Below are 26,594 nucleotides of genomic sequence, written 5' to 3'. Positions count from 1 at the left end.
CAACAGTGATGGAGATATCAGGATCATGTTAACTGTTCATGTATGTGTATGTGTATATAGTACTACCTAATGATTAGCAATGGCTCAGTAAAAATAGGCTGTGCAACAATGACCAGTATATGCAGAATTTTCTGCTTTTATTTTTCCTGTATTTGTGAGTGTGGTAGTTTTAGGGTTGAACAAGCTCATTTTATGTTCATATGTGGACAAAATAAGGTGCTTACCAGTTGAGATGGCTAAGCAGAGGGACAAGGGCTTATGAGTAATGGTTGGGAATAGCAGTGCTTCAGGGAGGCAAAACCAAATTGCCGAAAGCAGCCCTGTTTTCAAGCGAAAATTGAGGCTGCAGCCAGAGAAAACACAGAAGCTATGAGTTTTCTTGAGATATTGATTCTTTGTTTTTCACAGGAGATCTAAATAGGATAGCCTGCACAAAAATATCAGTGAAGCATTGGGTAAAGTAGCAAAGATCTAATGTTTTCGATGAATTTTCACCACTAATTAGATAACCCCTTTTGCCTGAAATGAAGAGACCACATTTACGGGTCATGCAGGATTAATAACAGGGCAGGCAAAGCTGGGGCCCCCACTCATACTACAGCTACATCACATAAAGTGAACTTCAGTGTGACATCATGTGACCTGGGTTCACTACAGTCTGTTGAACACATTTATGGTGCTTGGAGTTCTTACATGTTGACATTTTAATGACATCACCACTATATAATTTTGGTATGGACACAGACATGTTTGTTGCCCCGGGTCCCACACATTTTAAATCTGCCCTGGATACAAGTGTGTTACAGTACAATAGTCATTATTGCCATTATAAATCACTAGTAAGCCCGCTCAAAGCAGAAGCTTCGGAACCAAGTCTGCTACATTCTGTGTTTGTGCATGAGATGTAGTTTCACTCTGGCAGTGTTTCGGAGACTCACGGACACTAGACATATAAATATAGATGATATATGCTAAGCTGTGATCCTTAGCAATGCAAATACAGGAGGAGATGCATACCGCCTTCTTCTTGCATTAGCAATAGCTAAAACTGCGATGCATTTTGACCATTGGAAAACTGCGGTACTGAATAAGGCCCAATGGCCACTGCTATGTTTTAATTCAGATTGCAGAGCACAGTGCAGACAGGTACACAGCTTGTGTATAAAATGCTGATGATAAAGCTGTCTTTATTATTCACCCTTCAAACCATGTTTTTCATGAGCTGTAAATAACGTGAGGAATGGCTTTGTGACAATCTCATTTTCATGAGGGATTAACGCAGTGTTCTGTAGTGACGCCAAGTGCCGTACTTAAACAATATTTTATCTTCTCAGCGCACCATTTTGACATTTACGGTCTATTGTAGACAATCACCATGTTATCTAAAAGTATTTTTTCTTAAATTTAACTGAATGAATAATAAACCTTCAAAATTTAACGAACAGGCAAAACATTAATATAAACATTGTTCATGTGGAAGTAAAATCAGACAAACAGAGAATATCACACATTAGTTCTAAAGTCCTGTACACACAGGGCGTTTAAGCCATTATCGCTGGCTAAATGGTCGCTGAGTGACCATATCGATAGTGTTTTTTTTGTGCTGTGGGTGATAAATTGCCAGGAGTGTGCTCCTGCAGCCGGCCCTTAATGGTCGCTGGTCTCAGGAGCATGCTCCTGCGATTATGGCTAAAAATGGCTGGTCGCTGGTGCACAATGCACTGGGGGGGTTATTCTGGTTAATTCGCTCAGATGAACCAGATCTCGCCTTGCGAATGATGGTACGCTGGCCCACCATTCGCAAGGTGCATACGTTTGCACTGGCTGCAAATGGATGTTTTACATAAACATCCATTCGCATGCCACTGGGACCCTCCCACATCTTTCAATGGTCGCCGACCATCGAGAGATGTGGAAGGTGTGTGCATATGTAAGGTTGCTCTGAGCAACCTTACATGTGTGTGTACGCTCGGGGGGGAAGTGGGAGGGCAGCTGACAGCTGATGTCAGCTGGCCGCCCCCCGCATGTCTGTCATGGGCGCATTAGCATGAGAACACCCAGCATTCTCATTGGAACGCCCATGAAATGCTGGGTGTTTCCGTATGATAATGGACTGCCAAGCGGCCGCATTCTGTTCACCGTGGTTACACGTACCAAGCGCATGCACATGCGCAAAGCCAATACATAGCACGCGGCCTTACAAACGGACCGCAATGAGGTCCTCTGTTCCAGTGACCAGCAATTTCTATTCAAAATGAGGTAGAGACAGAGCGGCAGATTTATTAAGCTCGGTGAAGTGATAAACTGTCTGGTTTTTATCACCGGCCAATCAGCTCTTACCTGTCATTTTTCAGACCAAGGACGAGATGTACTAAAGGGAAAATGCGGTAAAACACCCGTTTTACCGCATTTTCCTATGTACTATTACCCGGCCACCACGTCACCGCAGTGTAGGGTATCGCCACCTTTGGGTGGCGATACCCTATAGAAGCCTATGGGCTTCTTTTCGCCGCCCGACGCCTCCGCCAAAAAACCCGCCAACCCCCCCTCTCCCCCCCCCCCCCCCCCTCTCTTACCTGGTCCAGGTCCTCCTGGACCCGGAAGGTAACACCTTCCTCCCCCTAGTGACGCAGCCGGACGTCCTTCCAGCTGCAGGGGGGAGGAGGAGGCGCCGGGGACAGCTTGCTTAGCTGTCCCCGGCGTGAGGGATGCAGGAGGGGGCAGAGAGGTGACGGAGACTCCCCGCACACCACATTCCAGGTATCGCGGGGGGCCTCCGTCACCGCATCGCAATGCCAGCCACATATGTTAGTACATATGCGGCGGCATCGCGGCGGGGGGGCCGCGAAGGGCGGCGATGTATTTTAATACATCCCGCCCCAAGCCTGTAGCTTCACAGGTAGTAACTCATTGGTTGGTGATAAAAACCAGACAGTTTATCACTTCTCCGAGCTTAATAATTCTACCCCAGAATTGCTCGCAATTTTCAGCCAAAATCTCTCAGTGAAAACTATACATTGAGCAATATTGCTGAGAGATATTAAGCAGAAATTGCTCAGCGACCATATTGCACCATTTGTACACACCATAAAGCTGTGTACCCATGGGCAAAAATCACTGGCAATATGGTCAGTGAGCGACCATATTGCCAGCGATTGGAGTACGCGCTCCCATAAAAATGGAGCACCCTTATGATCGCTGGTCGCAGGAGCTTGCTCCTGTGACCAGCTGATTCCCTCTGTGGCTCCCCCGGCAGAGGTTCCCTTTCATCAGCGACCATCTCTGGTCACTGATGAAAATGGGACACTGAGCAATATATCACTCATCGATATATATCGCTTGCGATATATTGCTCGCGCTATATCGCCATGTGTGTACGCACCTTAACACAGCATCACTTACTTTTGGATCTCTGGTGCTGGTGTGTTAATCTGGGAATTAGAATAATGTGGAATGACCAAAAACCTGATGTATTTGTCACATTTTGTCAAGATACTGTATAGTGGATTATCATTCAAATCAAATACACACTTCCTGCAGCAGTCATATTATGTGTAATCCACCTCAGACTTATGACATACTGTATGCGCAAACAGCAAACGTCATCTCCCGAGATGGGCACTGAGACAGCACGTACAAAGCTGTGAACTGAATATAACTATCCCCAGAAGAAACAGTCTGTGCCTGGAGGATTTCTCTGTACAAATTCCCTTTATTAAAGAAAAAAAATGCAAACATTCAGTTGAACAGAAAGTCAGGAGTATACTGAAAATATCTGCTATTGTAATGCAAGCAACCTGTCAGCTTAACGTCATCATTCAGTATCAAGAAAGCTCTAATTTATATTGCTCTGTATATTTGAAAGAATAGAAAGATTCCTGTAGGATGTATAATCTAAGAACAATATGAAGAGGACCCAGTCACTATCAGGCATAAAGTGGCTTTATGTGTGTATTTTAAAATACATGTATGCCACTCAATCTATGGGCATCACGGACAGTGTAATGGTTAGCATTACTGCCTCACAGCACTGAGGTCATGGGTTTGATTTCCACCATGGCCCTAACTGTGCAGGTTTTGTATATTCTCCCCGTACTTGCTTGGGTTTCCTCCCACAATCCAAAAATATACTGGTACAGTAGGTTAATTGGCTCCCAACAAAGTAACCCTAGAATGTCTGTGTGTGCATGTACATGTGGTATGGAACATAGTTTGTAAGCTGCACTGGGGCAGAGACTAATGTGAATGTTCAACTATACTCTGGCCTTCAAAAACATTCAGTCTCCCCTTAGGACAGGGCTGGGCAACACCGGCCCTCCAGATGTAGTGAACTACACATCCCAGGATGCTTTGCATTAGTTTTGCTATGTGGCCATGCTGAAACTGATGCAAGGCATGCTGGGATGTGTAGTTCATAAACATCTGGAGGGCCGGTGTTGCCCAGCCCTGCCTTAGGACAAACTAGCCGATAGACTTGCTGCTAGTGAAACTGCATGGAAATTAATGGATCTGTTGCATTTAGTAGATATTGGTATCCATGTCAAAAGCTGCTAAAAGCTCCAGAAGGATTCCAAGTAATAGTTACCCTTTTAATTAATTAGAGCAGTTTCAGTGGCATATCAGGGGTTAAAACCAGTTTGTAAAGGGGGAGACACAAAGACCAGTCACGCCGAAGCGTGTGAGCAGCGCTAAATAAAGGTGGCACACACCAAGCTATAGTATAATAATATTTTACTTGTTAAAAAATAAATGAAAACATGCAATAAAGTACAGTACAAAATTCACAATAAAAACAATATAGGTACCATAAGAGCCGATTCTTCACGTCACAAGCTGGGGTGAACGTGACTGTTTATGGTCCAGTTAGGACAGGGATTGTAAACAATATGATGAGTGGGAAGAAGGGGGGGGGGGGTGGGCATTGGATCACAGGTAAGTGCACATTACCATTTGGTGGACGATCTGAATGAAACCACAGGTGGTAGTTGGAATCCTCACCCGGGTAGATGATAATAATAAAGAATGCTGTCGGTCGGCTTCCGCTGAAGAGGTATCCCCTTGCAGATTCTGATGATATTGGAGGGGAGGGGGTGGAATACCCGAACAATTTTTCAATAAGCGGTGTCCGCCAAAAACTCGACAGAAGAAACTTGGAAAGGTGGTATCGGTGGGTGAAGCAATGTCCTCCTTTTTTAGTAATGGCACGCTGGAATTATGCCACTGAATATTCCAGGAGAGACCGTGACCACCAAACACAGTGGAAGGGCTGGGGTGATGAAGGAGGAAGTTTAAGCAGGTAAATCCGTGGGTCAAAGTGTACCAGTGAGTGAGTCCAATCTGGGTAGAGTATCCCACACTTGGAGTGAAGAACCGGAGGTCTGCCTGACGCGTTTCACTGCCAACTGCAGCTTTATCAAAGGTATCTAGCAGTGACTGGAGTGTGGGTATAAATACCCCTTTAATGAGCCAATAAAATGCAGGTGTGTGCACCAAGCAATAACACAATTACATAAAATAAGCATAATATTAACTAGAATAAGTATTACCAGGAGACAGACGTACTTTATAATTCATATAGTATATACATCTATATAGAACTAATAGGAAACAAGAAAAATAAAAAATGAATAGGTAATGAGATGGAAATGAACAGGGTCACATGATCGCATTGGAGATCGATTATATGTTTAGAAAAGGACATAATTTTGATCTGAAAATTAAGTGGGGAAGAGGATAAGTATTAGAAATAATCTGGGGAAAAGATTAGGCAAGATAATACCTGTAGGGATGGTAAAACAGCGCTGTTTAGCGGCTGTTGGAACGCAAATGCGTTCCAAATGTCCGGATGTGACTACTTCCGCTGTCACACCGGAAGTTGAAGATGGACAGCGGGGACAGCAATAAGCGATGCAAATGTGCATCACAAATATACTTCCTGCTACTGTCGCGCCGGAAAGCAGGCGCAGGCGCGGGAAACAGCATTAGCTGTTGTGACCGTGTATCTGGGAAACATTTCCCCGCGCACAGCGATCACCTGTGCGGTGGTTCCGGACCCAGATATATAGCAAGAATAGTACAAGGGGGAATGTGAGGGAGGCGATCACGTGGTAACAACCCAGTGTATATGGGTTGCCAAGGGAACCTGGTTAGTGAATCCGGTACTTATGTATTATCTGGGCTCCCATGTTAAATGCACCCCATTTTTTCATACCCCTACTATCCAACTACGCATGGAGTTGATTTTATATAGTGTGGCGAGCGCAGCGAGCCACCGTGCCCGAAGCGTGGTGAGCGCAGCGAGCCCCGCGAGGGGACGCGGTCTCATAAGAAAAACGGGAGTCCAGATATTACATAAGTACCGTGAATCCTTTAATGGGGATGGATCTTGATTGGTTTGACACCCGATCATGTGACCATGTAAATCCCATACAATGACACTAGTAAATGTATAGATTTTAATAACAGTTTTACACAAAATTAGGACATAGTAAAAATTAATTTAAATGAATACACCCATAAATAGTATGTGTGTAAGACAAATAAAAATAATAATAATAATCACAATGTAAAGAACGCTCATATCATGAATAGAACAGATTTATCAACCAATGATGTTACAGAGAGAGTAAATATAGTTTATAATAACAGAGGTTGTGATTCAAGATTGGATCATACGATGTTTTAGCTGGTATTTTATAATTATATCGCCATGATACGGATATATATATTAGATCCACAATAATATACAAAATCAATACGTATGTTACAGCTGTTAGAATAAATCAACAAAGGGATAGCAAATTGGGTATTTTAAAGGTCCATCACATCCGGACATTTGGAACGCATTTGCGTTCCAACAGCCGCTAAACAGCGCTGTTTTACCATCCCTACAGGTATTATCTTGCCTAATCTTTTCCCCAGATTATTTCTAATACTTATCCTCTTCCCCACTTAATTTTCAGATCAAAATTATGTCCTTTTCTAAACATATAATCGATCTCCAATGCGATCATGTGACCCTGTTCATTTCCATCTCATTACCTATTCATTTTTTATTTTTCTTGTTTCCTATTAGTTCTATATAGATGTATATACTATATGAATTATAAAGTACGTCTGTCTCCTGGTAATACTTATTCTAGTTAATATTATGCTTATTTTATGTAATTGTGTTATTGCTTGGTGCACACACCTGCATTTTATTGGCTCATTAAAGGGGTATTTATACCCACACTCCAGTCACTGCTAGATACCTTTGATAAAGCTGCAGTTGGCAGTGAAACACGTCAGGCAGACCTCCGGTTCTTCACTCCAAGTGTGGGATACTGTACCCAGATTGGACTCACTCACTGGTACACTTTGACCCACGTATTTACCTGCTTAAACTTCCTCCTTCATCACCCCAGCCCTTCCACTGTGTTTGGTGGTCACGGTCTCTCCTGGAATATTCAGCGGCATAATTCCAGCGTGCCATTACTAAAAAAGGAGGACATTGCTTCACCCACCGATACCACCTCTCCAAGTTTCTTCTGTCGAGTTTTTGGCGGACACCGCTTATTGAAAAATTGTTAGGGTATTCCACCCCCTCCCCTCCAATATCATCAGAATCTGCAAGGGGATACCTCTTCAGCGGAAGCCGACCGACAGCATTCTTTATTATTATCATCTACCCGGGTGAGGATTCCAACTACCACCTGTGGTTTCATTTAGATCGTCCACCAAATGGTAATGTGCACTTACCTGTGATCCAATGCCCACCCCCCCCCCCTTCTTCCCACTCATCATATTGTTTACAATCCCTGTCCTAACTGGACCATAAACAGTCACGTTCACCCCAGCTTGTGACGTGAAGAATCGGCTCTTATGGTACCTATATTGTTTTTATTGTGAATTTTGTACTGTACTTTATTGCATGTTTTCATTTATTTTTTAACAAGTAAAATATTATTATACTGTAGCTTGGTGTGTGCCACCTTTATTTAGCGCTGCTCACACGCTTCGGCGTGACTGGTCTTTGTGTTTTCTTGTGGTGGGGACCGACTATCCCCCCTTTGAGCAGCAGCTAATACCTTGAAAAACATTTCCTGTCAAGCGCCTGTTTCTTTCCCTTGGTTTTGGCCCTGGGAATTTCTTGCATCTCCATTTTTTAGTCCAATCAGGCTGTTGACATGAGTTGTTTTTCTACTTTTAATGATAGACTTAGTAGGAGACAGACGTACATTTCTAAATGGGATAAACCCAATGAAGTTGTTGTTGAGAATGATGATGGTCATGTAATGGCCCTCTTTGAGAAATTGGAGGATTTATTGAGGGACGAAACCAAGCAATGGCTGGACAGCACTAATCTCCAAAAATATGTGGAGAGAAAAATGCTGCCCCGCGGGTTGCGTCTCCATAAACCCTCCATTTTTCAGGAGGGCACGGAGTACCAAACTAAGTGGGACTCAATTCTTGACAATTGCTCATTTTTATTGATGAATCTGGTTATTGAATATAGGGTCAAGAAAACTAAAGAACTAGAATTGGAAATAGAAAGTACTAAAACCAAGCTAGACCCCTTTAAACACACTAAGGAATTTAAGGAGAAAGACGCTCGTATCATAGAGAGATTGATGAAATTCGAACAGGAAGTCATTGACACCAAATGTAAGAAGTTCCATCGTGATTTAGATGACTATCAAACTAACAATGTGAGAAATTACCGTCTTAAGCATAGACATCAGAATCAGGGTAGGACCGATAATAGCAGATCCAGGTTCAATGACAGTAGGAGGCAATCAGAGAAAATAAAAAACTTTAGGGTTTATGACTCTCCTAACTACAGGGGGAGGAGTGCTCGTGAAAATAATAGCACGCACACTCCCACTTCTAACATTAGAAACTACCAATCTAGAAATTCAGACTCAAATTTTCAACCTTTGGGGGCCAGACCTAAAAATAACTATAAACCTACAAATAAAAGCAATCAAGGACCCATTTCCGAAAACCACAATCATCATTTTTTAGGATCTCGCCAAAATTGGGAGACGGGGAGACACCAGGGGGAGGGGACCCCCAAGAGAAGGAGACGGTCAAGCGCAGAGGATGTAGAGGAGGAAAGAAGATCCAGTATAAGAAATTGAAATTAGCTAAATCCCCTCCGTCCAATATATTTAATCTTTCCTCAAGAGAACTCAGTAAAATCGAAACTAACCTATTAGGTAAAGGTTTAAAATTTTCCCCCTCCACTGGGGCCAATATTTTTGATTTATTTATTGAATTAAACCGCTACATTCGAACTCTTTGCAGGCAAAGATATTTCTTTTCCCAAAGATCCCAGAAAAATAAAGATCCAGCCTCTCCCATCCTTCTTGACAGTGGAGATCAAACCAGCCTTGACATTCTGGCTGACCTGTGGGTAGAGAGTAATAACTCTCCTAAAAAAGTTTTTGACATTGACAAGTCCAAACTGAAACAAAAATCGGATTTTTATCCCATAAAAGCGAAGGGTACAAGTATCGAAACTTTCTATAAAACCACACTTGAGGACTTTAAATAGCTGTGTTCCTCCAAAAGTCAAAAAGGTCCTAATAAACTTAAATCTAATCTTAGGGACAATCTTAATACCTGGGAAAGGAAAGCCCTTGTCGGTCTCACTGGGGACAGTTCTATTGTCTTCAGGGAGGCCGACAAGGGTGGAGGTATTTCCATTCAAGACCGTACCGATTATGTTAATGAGGCTCTTAGGCAATTGTCAAATACTTCATTCTATGTGGTACTCCAAAACAACCCCACAGATTCTTTCACTGTAGCTCTTAAGGGACTTCTAGACAAAGCAGTTTTGGAGTCTGTTATTTCCAAGGATGAATATTATTTTTTGTTTAATCCACATCCCTCCACTCCCATTTTTTACCACCTTCCCAAAATTCACAAACACCTCACCTCACCACCTGGTCGCCCTATTATTTCAGGGGTTCACTCCCTCACTTCTAATTTGTCACAGTTTGTTGATTCTTATTTACAGCTACGGGTGTCCACCCTCAGATCACACATCAAGGACACTACTCATTTTCTGCAATTAATTAAAAATATTCAATGGAAGAACTCTTATCATTTTCTAACACTTGATGTTGAGAGTCTCTACTCCAACATACCCCATGAATTGGGGGTTCAAATTATCCAGAAGAGACTTTTTGCTGATGGTGATCTGACGGTGGAACTATGTCACTTCATCACTGATGCTATTTCTTTTATTCTTAAACACAATTATTTTTTGTTTCAGGACACATTTTATTTACAGGTGATGGGGACGGCCATGGGGACCAGATTCGCGCCCAGTTATGCCAACCTCTATATGAGTGAGGTTGAGGACCAATTTATTTGGGATTCCATCTATGGCGCGAATCTGGTACTCTATGGCCGTTATATAGACGATCTTATTTTCATTTGGGATAAGGATGTCACTTCTATCACTTCTTTTGTGTCACACCTTAATTCTAATCCTTTTAATTTAAAATTCACGCACTCCTTTCACCCATCCACTATTAATTTTTTAGATATCACCCTTCACGCCACTGATGGATTTATCCAGACAAGTAATTACCAAAAAACTGTTAACACCAACTCTTATCTTAATTTTAAAAGTGCCCATTATCCCCCCTGGATCAAAAACATCCCCAGGGGACAGATGCTGCGTCTGAGACTTAACTGTTCTCAATTGGAAACCTTTGACCAACAGGCTACACACCTCATGAAATCCTTTCAGGATTGTGGGTATCCTGAAAGATTAGTAAAAGAAGCTTATGAAGTCAGCAGAGAGCGCGATAGGGACTCCCTTCTTTGTGATAGGCCGCCAAAAAGAAAAAAACACTAAAATCTCCAAAGATACCCCCAACAGCATATCCTTCATCTCCACCTTCAATAAGGATTATATGGATATACGGAAAATTATTAATAAAAATCATTTTATCCTTAAACAAGACCCAATGTTGAGAGACGTGTTACCCTCACGTCCCTCTTTCATTTTTCGGAAAAATAAATCCTTAAAAAATCTTCTTGCCCCCAGCTGTCTCCGCGACCCCCCCGACCAATAAAAAACTGGCAACCAAAAATTGGCTACCACCGAAACCAGTGGGCTGCCACAGATGTGGCAGAACACAGTGCATAACTTGCAATTATATCTTAAACAAAACCATAGTGGTAAATACACCTACTGATACCATGAAAGTTCGTGGCTTTATTAATTGCAATACTCCATTTACCATATATCTGTTGAAATGTACCTGTGACTTGAAATATGTGGGCCGTACCACACGCCCCCTGAGGACTCGTTTTCTCGAACATCGAAGAAACATCCTTAAAGGTTCCTTATTACATAGTGTCTCTCGACATTTCTCTGAGTGCCATAATAAAGACCCAAAGGATCTTTCGTTGACCGGTTTGGAACATATACCCCCGACTAAAAGAGGCGGGGATAGATTCCGTACTTTATGCAGGCAGGAAAATTTTTTGGACCTTTAAAATGGACTGCCTATTCCCTAAGGGTCTTAATGAAGCCATGGAACTGAATATTGTACTCTGATCGTCTCCTTTGTTCTCTCTCTTTTTATACCCAATTTGCTATCCCTTTGTTGATTTATTCTAACAGCTGTAACATACGTATTGATTTTGTATATTATTGTGGATCTAATATATATATCCGTATCATGGCGATATAATTATAAAATACCAGCTAAAACATCGTATGATCCAATCTTGAATCACAACCTCTGTTATTATAAACTATATTTACTCTCTCTGTAACATCATTGGTTGATAAATCTGTTCTATTCATGATATGAGCGTTCTTTACATTGTGATTATTATTATTATTTTTATTTTTATTTGTCTTACACACATACTATTTATGGGTGTATTCATTTATATTAATTTTTACTATGTCCTAATTTTGTGTAAAACTGTTATTAAAATCTATACATTTACTAGTGTCATTGTATGGGATTTACATGGTCACATGATCGGGTGTCAAACCAATCAAGATCCATCCCTATTAAAGGATTCACTAACCAGGGTACCTTGGCAACCCATATACACTGGGTTGTTACCACGTGATCGCCTCCCTCACATCCCCCCTTGTACTATTCTTGCTATATATCTGGGTCCGGAACCACCGCACAGGTGATCGCTGTGCGCGGGGAAATGTTTCCCAGATACACGGTCACAACAGCTAATGCTGTTTCCCGCTGCCTGCGCCTGCTTTCCGGCGCGACAGTAGCAGGAAGTATATTTGTGATGCACATTTGCATCGCTTATTGCTGTCCCCGCTGTCCATCTTCAACTTCCGGTGTGACAGCGGAAGTAGTCACATCCAGACATTTGGAACGCATTTGCGTTCCAACAGCCGCTAAACAGCGCTGTTTTACCATCCCTACAGGTATTATCTTGCCTAATCTTTTCCCCAGATTATTTCTAATACTTATCCTCTTCCCCACTTAATTTTCAGATCAAAATTATGTCCTTTTCTAAACATATAATCGATCTCCAATGCGATCATGTGACCCTGTTCATTTCCATCTCATTACCTATTCATTTTTTATTTTTCTTGTTTCCTATTAGTTCTATATAGATGTATATACTATATGAATTATAAAGTACGTCTGTCTCCTGGTAATACTTATTCTAGTTAATATTATGCTTATTTTATGTAATTGTGTTATTGCTTGGTGCACACACCTGCATTTTATTGGCTCATTAAAGGGGTATTTATACCCACACTCCAGTCACTGCTAGATACCTTTGATAAAGCTGCAGTTGGCAGTGAAACGCGTCAGGCAGACCTCCGGTTCTTCACTCCAAGTGTGGGATACTGTACCCAGATTGGACTTACTCACTGGTACACTTTGACCCACGGATTTACCTGCTTAAACTTCCTCCTTCATCACCCCAGCCCTTCCACTGTGTTTGGTGGTCACGGTCTCTCCTGGAATATTCAGCGGCATAATTCCAGCGTGCCATTACTAAAAAAGGAGGACATTGCTTCACCCACCAATACCACCTCTCCAAGTTTCTTCTTTCGAGTTTTTGGCGGACACCGCTTATTGAAAAATTGTTGGGGTATTCCACCCCCTCCCCTCCAATATCATCAGAATCTGCAAGGGGATACCTCTTCAGCGGAAGCCGACCGACAGCATTCTTTATTATTATCATCTACCCGGGTGAAGATCCCAACTACCACCTGTGGTTTCATTCAGATCGTCCACCAAATGGTAATGTGCACTTACCTGTGATCCAATGCCCACCCCCCCTTCTTCCCACTCATCATATTGTTTACAATCCCTGTCCTAACTGGACCATAAACAGTCACGTTCACCCCAGCTTGTGACGTGAAGAATCGGCTCTTATGGTACCTATATTGTTTTTATTGTGAATTTTGTACTGTACTTTATTGCATGTTTTCATTTATTTTTTAACAAGTAAAATATTATTATACTGTAGCTTGGTGTGTGCCACCTTTATTTAGCGCTGCTCACACGCTTCGGCGTGACTGGTCTTTGTGTTTTCTTGTGGTGGGGACCGACTATCCCCCCTTTGAGCAGCAGCTAATACCTTGAAAAACATTTCCTGTCAAGCGCCTGTTTCTTTCCCTTGGTTTTGGCCCTGGGAATTTCTTGCTTGTAAAGGGGGAGGAATTTTTTGAGAACTGAGACAGATGGTCATATATCAGTGGCAAATGCAGGATTTGCAAAAGGTTTGAGGGCTATCTGTCTGTCTATCAATATATATCACACCTACCTTCATCCCTTTAACGGAATGATGCAGTTCAGTCACCAGCTGTTCTTGTTGGGAGTATGGCCAGGTAAATTGTGCATTAGACCCTGCCCCTTGCAGCAGCATCATTCTGTAATTCACAGTTGCATGGAAAAGGTAAGAAAGGTCAGAAACAAAATGATACCCACCACTGTAACGTGCACGGGTGCGTGTTGTGGTGGTGGGCAGAGCCCTCAGCCGGGACCACTGTTTAGGATGGCCATGGCAAAACCCTGCACTCTATCTATTGAAAAACAACAAAGAAAAAAGAAGTGTGGGGTGCTCAAATGTGCACACAAAAATAACATTTATTAACACCAACAAACACATACATATATTAAAATAACCAATATCAGTACATGTCCATAGAAATGCCAGATCTTAATGAGCTACTAATGAAGATTTTTTGAAGGATCCTTCTCAGTAATTATACTGTGTTGTATTAAATAAGCATGCTTAGAATATTGGTTAATATATTAAAAGGGTAAATATCTCTTGATAGAAAACTGTACTTGGTGGATAAGTGTTTAATTTATCATATTACCTCTGATGGTAGGAGGGGTTTATATCAGTCCTTAATAGGATATATCTTTATTAGAATCAGGATTCCCACATTGATGCAAGGCACATTTTTAAAGTAGTGCTTGTTAGGGGTAATATTACCCTACCTGGCATCCCGTGCTTTGTATTTAAACACCTGCAGCGTTACCCTCTCTCCGGAAAATCTGTATCCTCTTCTGGCAGCTATCCGTCTGTCACTAATGCTGTGACAAAGCCGGAGCAGTGCTGGGCTCAGTATCAGCGTGAGCCGGGCGGGGAGGGTGCAAATACCGCCGTCTGTTGTTGTGCTCTGACAGAGCCGAAGCAGTGCTGGGCTCGGTATCAGCGTAATCCAGATGAGGAGGAGGCAATTACCGCCGTCTATCACTGTGTTCTGACAGAGCCGGAGCAGTTTTGGGCTCGATGTCAGCGTGAGCCAGGCGGAGATGGTGCCAATGCCGCCATCTGTCACTATGCTCTAACAAGAGCGGGGATGTGTTGGAATTAAGCCGCTGCGGGTTCAGAGTCCTCAATGGGTGGTATTCAATGAGCATTTTGGCGATGTGCAGCGAATCCTGTTTAGGATTCGCTGGACATTCGCCACTGCTCGCCGCGTTCCGGAGCCTCGCCGGCTTCAGTATTCAACGAGTCAGGGGCTCACTGCCCCTGACCAGCGAATTTTGACTCCTGCGGTGAATGGGAGCCTGAGGATGGCGGCAGGCAGGGAGATGGAAGTCTCCCTGCCTGCCCCAGAACGTTTGTGGGGGGGAGGTGGGCTCCCCGGGTGCCAGGCAGCACAGGCTGCCCCCTGGGGGTGCCAGCAGGGGACCGGGTATATTCACTACACCCGATCATGCATATGTAATGATCGGGTGAAGTGAATATATGAATATCTAATGAGCGGCTCGGCTCCGGCCCCCTGCTGGCTGGTCTGTGTAAAAAAAAAAAAATGATATATTTTTTTAAAATTAAATATATATTCATGTGCTTACAGCACATGAATAAAAATAGCATGCCCCTCCTCAGAATAAAATTCCTGATTTTTGGACACCAAATGTAAAAAACAAAACACTTTATTTAAAAAGTTCACATTCCACTTCACCATAAAAAGATAGCGATTGCTACTCGGTGAATCATGGCGAAAAAAACCTTGAAATGTATTCGCCATCTGGTCATTGAATAGGGTGATTCACCGTTTTAGTCAAAAAATTCGCCTTACAGCACAAAATCGCCATAAAAACCTGGCGAATCAGCCTCATTGAATACCGCCCAATGAGAGATACAGGCACGGTTGGTATGGCCAGGTATATGTGGGGCTCCTTCCGAAAACGCGTTTCGCCGCTCACCGGGCAGATTTTTCAAATTAGGAGTGACAGTCTATTCTTTCTACCGGTTGTTAAATACCTGTCTGACCAATCGGCTCAGGTGCTCATCATTAGTTGGTGTTAGTTCTCTGTAAACAATATGAATCTCAGCTTATTCAAAGAAATGCCTCTTTTGTTGCTTTGCATTTGAAACAGTATTTGACTTAGCATTTATTCAGAGCATTCCTCTTAAATCTATATAATTACACAATAGCTTAATACATATTAAAATATACTACATAAAGTTAAGATTATTACATTATTATTGTTGTTTTCATGCTATAGCAGATAGATTACCATATTTTTTACTATTTTTATTTATTTCTATTGTTAGTACAGCGGAGACTTAACTGATCCAATATATCTAGACAAGAATTAATAAATACATGGAATGGAGTAGAATAACCATAACAAAAAGAAGAAAAAAATATAATTATAATGATAATGTAATGTAGTAATAATAATAATAATAAATTAATAAAAATAAAAGTAAATTAATTATTCTACATAATTTATTTTAAATACCATATAAACATCAAAAAGGAAAAAGTATCCAAAATTGTAATAGTGATCATCAAAATAGATTTAGGCAATAGTATCCACATCTTCATAGCATTAATTAATTGCAAAACTAACTCTCATGAATAATATGAGCAATATGGAGGTATGTATACATTATAAAAGGGAGAATGAGGAGAGAAACAGGTTGCATCCAAAAAGGAAGGGGGGAGGGGGGGAGAAGAAAAAGAATAATGCTGCAGGAGATATACTAGTGTCTCAAAGACACCCAAACCCATGAATCTCATATAAATTCTAAATCAATATTCTCATTGAGACCCTGTGGTTTTAGGGATATGAAGGACTCTATCTTATAGGATTTCAATGAGAGTGAGGCCTCAACTGTTTGTTTTCTATTATTCACATGGGTGCATGTTGTGTACCTATTGTGATTACACCTAAAGAATCCAAGGACTTCTGGGCCTATCAGAGTCCTTTGTACCAATTTAGTGTTAGTATTTTTAGTACCTTTAAAAAAGCTAGGAGCAAAAATAGTTTTAAGATTACGAGCCTTCTTAAAGATTATAGAAGGTTTTGTTTCCAAGCTATTTTTCAGTGCTGGATCGGTACTAAGTCTATAATTTCTCTTCACAATATTTGTGATTTTTCCTGCCGCTGTATTATAAGTTAACACAAAAAAAGGTTTGGTTCTTATTATGATTCTTTTCAAGTTTACGTCCTCGATTACCTCCTGCTATGCTTTCATTCTTATTAGTACTAGTATATCTGTTTATATTCAACATTTCTTTTATTTATTTATTATTTATTTATTTAAATAAATAATATATTTTCTATTGAGTTTACTTGAAAACTCTGACGCTTAAAGGGGCCCACACACATGCCGATATTAAGGCATTTTCGAAGCGACTTTGCTTAGTTTGGCAAAGTCGCTGAGAAAATGCCCCAATATCGGTGTGTGTAGGGGTTATAGCTATGCTGGCCAAGATTGCTAAGCAGTGTCCATCAATCTCGCTGGTTGCCAGTGTTCTCCCCCGGAGAACACTGGCGCTGTCAGCTCGCTCAGCACACAGAGCTGACAGCTCGCTCTGTGTGTGGGCTGTCAGCTCTGTGTTCTGAGCGACAGAGGCATAGAACTGCCCGACTTAGCATAGCTTAAGTCGCTGGCAGAAATCGCCATGTGTGTAGGCCCCTTAAGACTTTCTGAAGGTATCCACAATTTTTTAACTCACCAAGTAGGTTCTCTGCTTGCTCTTTAAATTGTTAATCTGAAGTACTATTTCTTTGAACTCTATAGAGCTGGCTTTTGGGAACATTATTCAACCAGCTTTTTTTGTGAATGCTGGAATAGGGTATATAGCTACAAACATCCACTGTTTTTTTTTATAGCTAGCCACCACAACTGTGTCCTCTACCACCTCCACGTGACATCAAGAAAAGTAATTTGTGAAGGGTGGTGTGTGCTTAACCAAAAAGTGTTAGTGTTCACATAATCAGCAAAATTAGTAATAGAAACAGTGTCACCGTGCCACATAAAAAACAGGTCGTCGATATAGTGACCATAGAGGACCAGGTTTGCAGCCTAGCTCCCCCCCAGATATACCTGTATTGATGTTCAAACTCCCCCATATATAAATTCATGAAGCTAGGCACGAACTTGGTCCCCATCACTGTACCGAGTACTTGAAGGTAGTGAGAGTGATCAAATAAAAAGTAATTGTGAGTCAAAATTAAATTTGATTGAATTCAATATAAATTTGCGTCTCTCATCCGAAAGATCAACATCTCCCACCAGAATACCAAACACCACCTCTACTCCTTTCTGGTGGGGGATGTTGGTGTATAATGCCTGAACATCGCAGATCACAAACTGGTACCCGGGGGCCCATTCAAGGCCCTCAATCATCTAGATAAATCCAGTGGTGTCACGTATATGCGATAATGGGAAATAATGGGATGCCCAAGTGGATTGTACAGTGCCTTGTGAATTTTAGGAAGGTGGTAAAAAAATAGGGGTGACAGGGGGGGGGGGTGGTGTTTAGAGGAAATCCCGCTCCGATCCCGATGCAACCAAGTTTTAATCTACGGCGACCATCAGAGATAGGACCAAGAGGAAGTTCTAACTAACAGGGCCTATCTGGGCAAAACACCCTGGCTAACGGCACCAGGCCCAGGACGGGGAGTGTCGCCAAGTCACAAGCACCAGACCAACCAATAATGGGGTGCCACCAAACAAAATACACACCAAAGCAAAGCAGTAGATACACTTAAAGTAACGGTACCCCAAAACAGGCGTGAACCCACAGCCGTAAGCCTCTCTGAATCATGGAGACAATAATAATAACTCAGGATAAAGGGGCAGCTTGCCCACAAAAACAAAAGACATAAGGAACCATGCTCCACTGGAGCACTTACGTGACCGGACCAAACCCACCGGCAGCACAGGATGGTATTGTGCATGCCAGGAGTGACTTGGCAGGACTGGATGAAAATAATGCTGACCAAGACGGAACCGGATCAAGACTGAACCAGGACAGGATAGTGACTGAACCAAGACAGGACTGTGACTGGACCAAGACAGGACTGTGACCGGACCAGGACAGGGCTGGACTCTGACTGCACAAGGACAGTTGCTGGACAAAGACTGGACCAAGACTGCATCAGGACAGGACTTCCACAGGACCAGGACACGACAGGACCGGGACAGCAGAGTGCAGCTGACACTCAGGAAACAATATCACCGGCGGGGCTGAGCTGGGCCAGATCCCTTAAAAGGGTTTCACTGGTCAATCAGCTGCTGCCGCCGGACTGGGCCCCCAGTAATTACAAATTGACCACAGCAGGCCGAGCGTGTGCCGGCCGGTGTCCCCTGGTTGCTAAGCAACAGCCGGCCGACGCGGCCTGCCTGTTCCTGCTGTACCGCAGGGTGGAAGTGCCTGGGACGCCCTTCTCAGGACGCCGGGATGCTGCTGACAACCACAATAACGGTATTATGCTGTGAAGGGACGGTGCTCTGATTGTGGTCATACAAGGGGGTTTCAAGGTACTCTTAATCCCCTTCCTGCAGATGCCACTTATGCCATGTTGTTCTGAACTGAAAAACTTATTTTGTATTTGAAAAACACAAATATTCAGTCATTTAGATAACAAATATGTATTCTTTTTACTATGCTGATTACATGTAAGTGGCTGATGCTGAGATGGAGTTGCCAGTTTTTGCATAGTATACATTACACAGCGAGGATCGACGAAAACAAACCATCCTCGCAGTCTAACCCCCTCGCCGACCGCTCGCTGTATTCAATGTTCCATGGATTCTCTGGTGAGGTTTGCCACAAGTGCAGCGAGCCTGCTGCATTTTGTGGTGAGCCCTGCCATTTTGACGCCCGCCTTTCCCCAGTCACTAGATCTCACTCCAGTAGATTTTATTTGTAACAACTATAGAACTGAGTTCCAGACAGAATGTTGACAATCAAATTGTTGAAGCCATAATCTCAACATAATTGAAATGCTGACATGCAGGATGTCAACATGTTGAGAACGTCAACCGATTACATTCCACATCCCCGGGAATATACTATGGGATAATCAACTGTGCCAAATTTTCCGACAGTCAAAATTTTCCAACAATTTCCAGCGACCTATTCACACCAAGTGACAATTTTTTTTTATTGTTGGAAAAATGGTCACGGTTACAAAACAAGCAGATTGTCAAATTACTCGCTGATCTATGTGTTTTAGTTAAATTAGTTCAGTGGTTCTCAAACTGTGGGTCCTGACCCCAAGTGGGTCCGGACCTTCTCAGCATGGGGTCACGACTCCATGTTGCTGACCATCAGGCTGATGATTTTTCTAATCTCAGTCAGCGATTCAAGGGTCTGAAAAATCTGTTGAATTGTCTGTTATTTTAGACTCCTCCCATCATTTTGTGCCTCCACAATGCTGCCATGAATGTGCTGTCTGCTGACTACACATGTGATGTGATGACCTTCTGCAGTAACTTGCTGGGGTCCTGTCATTATTTTTATTGTCTGATGGGGTCCCAGAGCAAAATAGTTTGAGGACCCCTGAATTTGTTTATTTTAGTTGAAAAATGCTGCCGCATTGAATAGCTATGATTGGATTTTTTGGCTATCCGAAAAATCCGACAACACTGAATATGTCTATGTTTTTATAAATAATTACTTATATAGTAGCAGCATATTCTATTACCTTTCACAATTGGGAACAACCCAGGAATAAAATAAGACTGGGTAATACACAGAGAGGTAACAGGGTCCTGCTTGCAGGCTTACAATCTATAGGACAGATTACATGGCTCCCTGTGCTGCAATTTTGACACTTTGTTGAGTTTACAACCCGAATAAAGCTTTTTTGATGGCATACTGGTTTTCTGCTTACCGCTATGTAGATATGAATAATAAACTGGGCATTCATGTGTGTGTCAGCAATTACATTGTTCCATCATGAAGATTGAGCTAAGTGAGAATGACAGGATGCAATATAAAAATTGCTGCCTTGTTTTTCTGTAATTGTGTGTGTGTGTGTGTGTGTGTGGAGGGCGGCTGTGTATATTTCAGTAACATAGAATGTTAAAATTACACTTTAAAGATCAATTTATAGAAAAGAGCACTTCTCCCACAGTACATTTCAGTCACTGATTAAATGCATTCTTCACAGAAATACCCATGATAGCGTCTCACATCTTCTCTTAAGTTTACCTGTTACGCACCATTAATTCCCTTTAGAGCTGCCCCATAGACATCTGCACAGTGATTTACTTGTAATAACATGGGGAAGTTTTTATTTTACCAGACATGCGGGGCCCCAGGTTGGACAAGGAAGATAGAGAGAAGACCATTTTTAGGCTATGAAAGCAGTAATGAAATCACCTTGTATGCCTCTGAGAAATGATGAAATATTTTTTTTACTAACCTAAAGCAACCAATGTCACCACAATGTGTTATTTTTCTAAATGACTGCATAGGAATAACTATACTGTATTAAGGTCATTTTGGAGAAAAGAAGAGAAACAGAAAATGTCATATTCTGATGTTTATTATTCAAAGAGGACCTGTTGTAGGGATATTGTATGGAAACACTGCACACACACACACACACACACACACACTACTTAATTAAGACAGGGGTATATTTAATTAGTGTTGGATCCAGTCAGACATTCTTTTGTCAGAACACTACCTATTCAATGCAGTGGCCACAGCCAAATGTCGGATTTGGCCACTGAATGATGCTCACCCAGCCAGCGCCAGGACCGGGAGAACGTGTCAGCGGGAGCCGGAACAGCACTGGGTGACCTGCTATAACCCAGCCCGGTGGCGGGATGGGTTGCGGGAGGGCGACACCGTTTGAGCTGCTGCTGCTCACCCAGCGCCGTCCTCCCTGCCTCCACCCTGCATCTTTTCACGTTAAATTGAGATTGCTGGAAATGGGGAGAAAACCTGTTGGATTTGGCCCCTTTTCCAAGAAAAGCAGGTGGATTGGCAGCTATTCCGCCAGTCCACCTGGTTTCCGACAGCAGATAGAATTGAACACGTTGGAACCTCTTCCGACCGATTCTATTTGGAAATTGCTGTCTTTTCAACAAGACAACAGTTCCAACTGGAATAGAATATGACCTGTCAAAATAATTGTACATTCAAAATCGCATCCAGTTGTTTTCTCATAGAAAACATGAAAATCGCAATTGTAATAGGGTGTGATTTTTCAAATCACATCCTAAACATGACCAAAAATTGCAAAATAAGTAAACCAGATCTAGCCTTGAGAGTTTGACAGAACCATGCACAGATCAGTGAGATCTGTGCATGGTTCTGGCCAAAAAAGTGTGTTAAATAAAATTAAAAGCAGTGTGGGGTCCCCCCAAGCATAACCAGCCCCGCAGTCATTGAGCAGGTCCTGGTTCCCCAAATATGGGAAATAGTGGGGATCCCTGTATTTAAGAATCCAGCACCGGACTCTTGGACTGGTCCTGGTTCCGAAAATACGGGGCACAAAAAAGACTGGGGGTTCCCCGTACTTAGAGCAGCAACACAGTGTAATGCCAAAGGGAAATCTTCAAAATGGCAGACCAGCCTGGGAGGGAGGCTGTTAACTGGTTCTTACCCACCGTGTGGTATAGTACACTTCCTCTTTGGAGGCTGAGGCAGCTCCAGATCCAGGGAACCTTGTCCAAGCAGAGCAGGGTAGGACAAGGTTCCTTGGATCAGTATGTGGAAAGATGCTGGCAGTCCAGAGGCTGGAATGCAGGGCAGAAGTCCAAAATTGAGCCTGCAGCTTCAGTTACAAAATTAGGCCACAGCAGGGCCACCTTAACTACATTGTAGCCCCTCTGCAGTGATATCAAGTTGTACAGGGTGACAGCAGTGACATACAAACTTCCTTTCAGGAGTCCCTAGTGAAATCTCCAGTGTGTTAAACTCTGCACCACTGATCTGAGTCTCACCAACACCCCTGTACAGCCTACAATCTCTAGGTAATCCATGAGCAGAAACTATATTAGGTCAACCAGTTTCCAAACATCAGCACCTGATTTCGCTTCTGTCACCAAGTCCACAAAAAATCCTCCGGCATGACACAGATTAGAATGTTTTTTTGATTTTTTTTTCAGTTATCTTCCATGGAACTTGAGCACCTTCTGTAAATTACTTTGTGATACATGTTCATACATAACAACTAGATCCATCTTATGTAGGATCAATGTCAACTTTCTGGATTTATGTTCCAGGATCCCAAGAACTTCAAATCGGAAAAAACTGGACGGGGTCATCTTAGTGAGGGCTGGAGAGAGACCCAGCAGCCAATCATGTGCTCCTATAAGTTGGTGGCTGTAAAGTTTGAGGTGTGGGGGCTGCAGACCCGGGTAGAGCAGTTTGTGCACAAGGTGAGTGAATATACTGTAGGTCGCTAATTGTAATTTCTCTTTTTTAAATGGACTGATATTGGGTCTATAGTCACAAATAAATTCAAAGAAAATATTTGGTCTCCTATCATTATTACAAAGGTAGCAACTCCAAAATCATGGAACCTCTACAGCTAGACATGGAGTGGACACTTAGCATAGTGACCAGTCTCAGAGGGTTAGGATTATTCATTGGGCTGGGGTGTATGTAAATTTAGTTTTGAAGAATTTATGGACATTATAGGAAAGCATGGGACTGATCGACAAGCCTTAAAGTACAATATACAGCTGAGGGCCATTCAGGATGTCATCATGTTGTGAATGTCAACATTTAACACAGTCAGACTGTCCACACACAAAATTAGGGTTACTTCAATTAGGGATAAGTGTGGGCTGTAGTTAGGTTTAAGTAGAGGTTAGGATTAGATATTTGGGTACTTATATGTTAGTTGGGCGCCCACTAAGCTATTTGCTTAGTTTTCCGCGTATCGTCGCGGGTCTCGCTTCGCTCGCCATGCTTCGGGCTCGGTGGCTCGCTGCGCTTGCCACACTATATAAAATCTACTGCATGCCGACGTGAATAGTGGCGGTATGAGCATACTAACTATAGTGGGTGCCCAACTAACATATAAGTACCGATATTTCTGTACATTTTGTTGACATAATTAACAGGTTGACATTATGTCTGTGCCGAAATTATGAATGCTGACATCCTGAATATGTTGACATCCTAAATACTGACATCTCATAGCACACCTAAAGCTCATTCTTAGTTTTTATTTTAATGACAAATCCTTATATTTGCAGGTGGTGAGAGATGTCTTGCTTATTGGTCACCGGCAAGCATTTGCCTGGGTCGATGAATGGTATGGTAAGTGAATGCTATCCTTAATTACTTTAACACGTAATAGCACCTGTTGTGAAGATATCCTGATATTCCAACATCCACATGGGTTTATTTTATACCACAAATAGGAACTTATCAGAGCCTGGCAAAACATAACATCAACTGTTTCACCTTTATAGTCATCTTTCCAAGTATACAATGGAAGTAGCTTCTTCCTGAAATAAGTATACATATTTTTCCTGGTGCCTGCTAAAGTGCTTTAAGGTGCCCATATGCAGCTCATTTCATCTTCTTAGTCTATCGAATAACCATATCTCTGTTAGATTTGTCCGTACATGAATGTGACCAAAGCAAGGCGCAATAAAATAGTCAGGAATTACCACGTACATTGTCAGATGTGATCATTGTCTAGCTGCATCTATATAATCAAATATGCTACACACTGTGCCACAGTTGCACAATGGGCCTTCAAAATTGAAGTTGGTGTAAAATTCTTATCCCCACATTTAAATATGTGTCCCTGTTGTGCTACTAGATAGCTTCTGCATTAACAGCTGAGAGTAGTTCCTGCAAATTACAAACTCTGTGCCTTTGTATAGTATATATTTGTTCCTTTCTCCAGATCGATTCACTTGAGCCAACTATCACAGAGCATGCCTAGAGTAAATTGCCATATGGGACTCATTGAACTTTGCATATCATACTAGCTAAGATTGTTAACTAGTGTGCAATCATTATTAATCATGCTTCCCAGCATTTACAGTAGAAAAAAAAAAGATCTACCCATCTGCACCCCATTTTTCCAAAGTCACATACTTATACAAATACTATTTTTTGTGGAGCATGTGATTGACCTTGGAGGGGATGGGGAATTCAGGTGCAGATGGCTGTATATTACTGTTATCATTATTATGTATTTTCTGACAAGGAATTTTTGCTGCTCCCGAAAGCCCACAATCTCTCTACTGTTTTATTTTTATTTTTATTTTATGGAGTGTATATGGAAAACAATATTATCTATTCTCAGTTTTATTGTAAGAACTATGCAAAACCTTCAAATATAAAATAAGGCAATACATTTGTTCACAAAATAAAGTGCCCATTTTTAATAAAAGGCCACCAGCTTTCAATGGCTTTTGGATAGGAAAAAATTAGGACTAAGGAGCACTAGACGCGGCTTACTACTATTGACTTGTATTGGTGCTTAGCGTATCGGTGTGTATAACGATAAAGAAACATTACGGTACTCTTTACCTAGAAGGGCGCCCGTCGTGGGCATCGCGGGTACATTTATGTCTGGCCGCGACGCGACCGACGCGATGCCCGCGATTTCCCATTGAAACTCATGTTAAACATGGAAATCGTGTCGGTCGCGTCGCGGCCGGCCATAAATGTACCCGCGATGCCCGCGACGCGATGCTCACGATTTCCCATAGGAATCAATGTTAAAAGGCGCAATGGACCCGATTTTACTGTAAAATGGCTCAATGGACCCGATTTGGCCATAGAAATCAATGTTAAATGGGCCACAGAGCCCATTAACCCTTAAATGTCCCCCCCAATTTTTAACGCCACCCCACGATCCACGCGAACCCGAAGCGTGGCGAGCGCAGCGAGCCCGCGAGGGGCGGCGGTACGCGTCCTCCGACCTTTTCATGCCCTACTATCCACTAGGGCGTGGAGTGAGAATATAATAGTGTGGCGAGCGCAGCGAGCCACCGAGCCCGAAGCGTGGCGAGCGCACGCGGATACCTTCACAGGTAGACGCGTCCCCTCGCGGGCTTCACAGGTGTCGGCGTCGCCACGGACACCTGTGAAGCCCGCGAGGGGACGCGTATAACTGTGAAGGTATCCGCGGCCCCTCGCGGGGCTCGCTGCGCTCGCCACGCTTCGGGCTCGGTGGCTCGCTGCGCTCGCCACACTATTATATTCTCACTCCACGCCCTAGTGGATAGTAGGGCATGAAAAGGTCGGAGGACGCGTACCGCCGCCCCTCGCGGGCTCGCTGCGCTCGCCACGCTTCGGGTTCGCGTGGATCGTGGGGTGGCGTTAAAAATTGGGGGGGACATTTAAGGGTTAATTGTGCTTATTTGGGCTCTGTGGCCCATTTAACATTGATTCCTAGGGCCAAATCGGGTCCATTGAGGCATTTAACAGTCAAATCGCGGTCAATCAGCCTTTTTAACATTGTTCCTTATGGGAAAATCGCGGTCATCGCGGGCATCGCGGCCATCCCGATTTACCCGCGATGACCGCGATTTTTACCCCCGACGACCGCGATTTCAATCGCTGGCGCCCTTCTAGGTAAAGAGTACCAACATTACTTAGTCGCTCTGTCAAAATGTACTCTACAGTATCATTATATATAAAAATATTATATATTTAATAATACTGACATAGTATTTGTTGAGCTTTCTCTTCAGAAATAATGATAAATATTAAGACTACATTTTTCTATTTGAGGAAATATGTGTGGCATCACAGAAGGAATGGAAAATATATCAAGTGGATATATCAAGTATAACGCAGCCAGTGTTAGACACTGAGTCTGTGTGGGTGGTGGGGAACTTCTCAGCTGGCCCAGGATGTACCTTGTTCCTGGCCAGAGGTGCATCTAAAT

At 42.6% G+C, this 26,594-nt stretch overlaps 1 protein-coding gene across 1 annotated transcript in view; it reads left to right on the top strand.

The window, feature by feature from the left end:
• Positions 1-26,594, top strand: part of PITPNC1 (phosphatidylinositol transfer protein cytoplasmic 1) — a 234,742-nt gene that overhangs the window by 191,708 nt on the left and 16,440 nt on the right. The window contains exons 7-8 of the mRNA XM_083148189.1: positions 22,954-23,109; positions 23,935-23,998. Coding sequence (XP_083004315.1) covers positions 22,954-23,109; positions 23,935-23,998 — 220 coding nt within the window. The remainder of the gene's footprint in view (positions 1-22,953; positions 23,110-23,934; positions 23,999-26,594) is intronic.

This window comes from Crinia signifera, chromosome 6 (assembly GCF_055691185.1).
Source record: "Crinia signifera chromosome 6, ASM5569118v1, whole genome shotgun sequence".
NCBI lineage: Eukaryota > Metazoa > Chordata > Amphibia > Anura > Myobatrachidae > Crinia > Crinia signifera.
The sequence above is the reverse complement of the archived record's forward strand: the minus strand, read 5'-3'. Positions and strand labels throughout refer to the sequence as shown.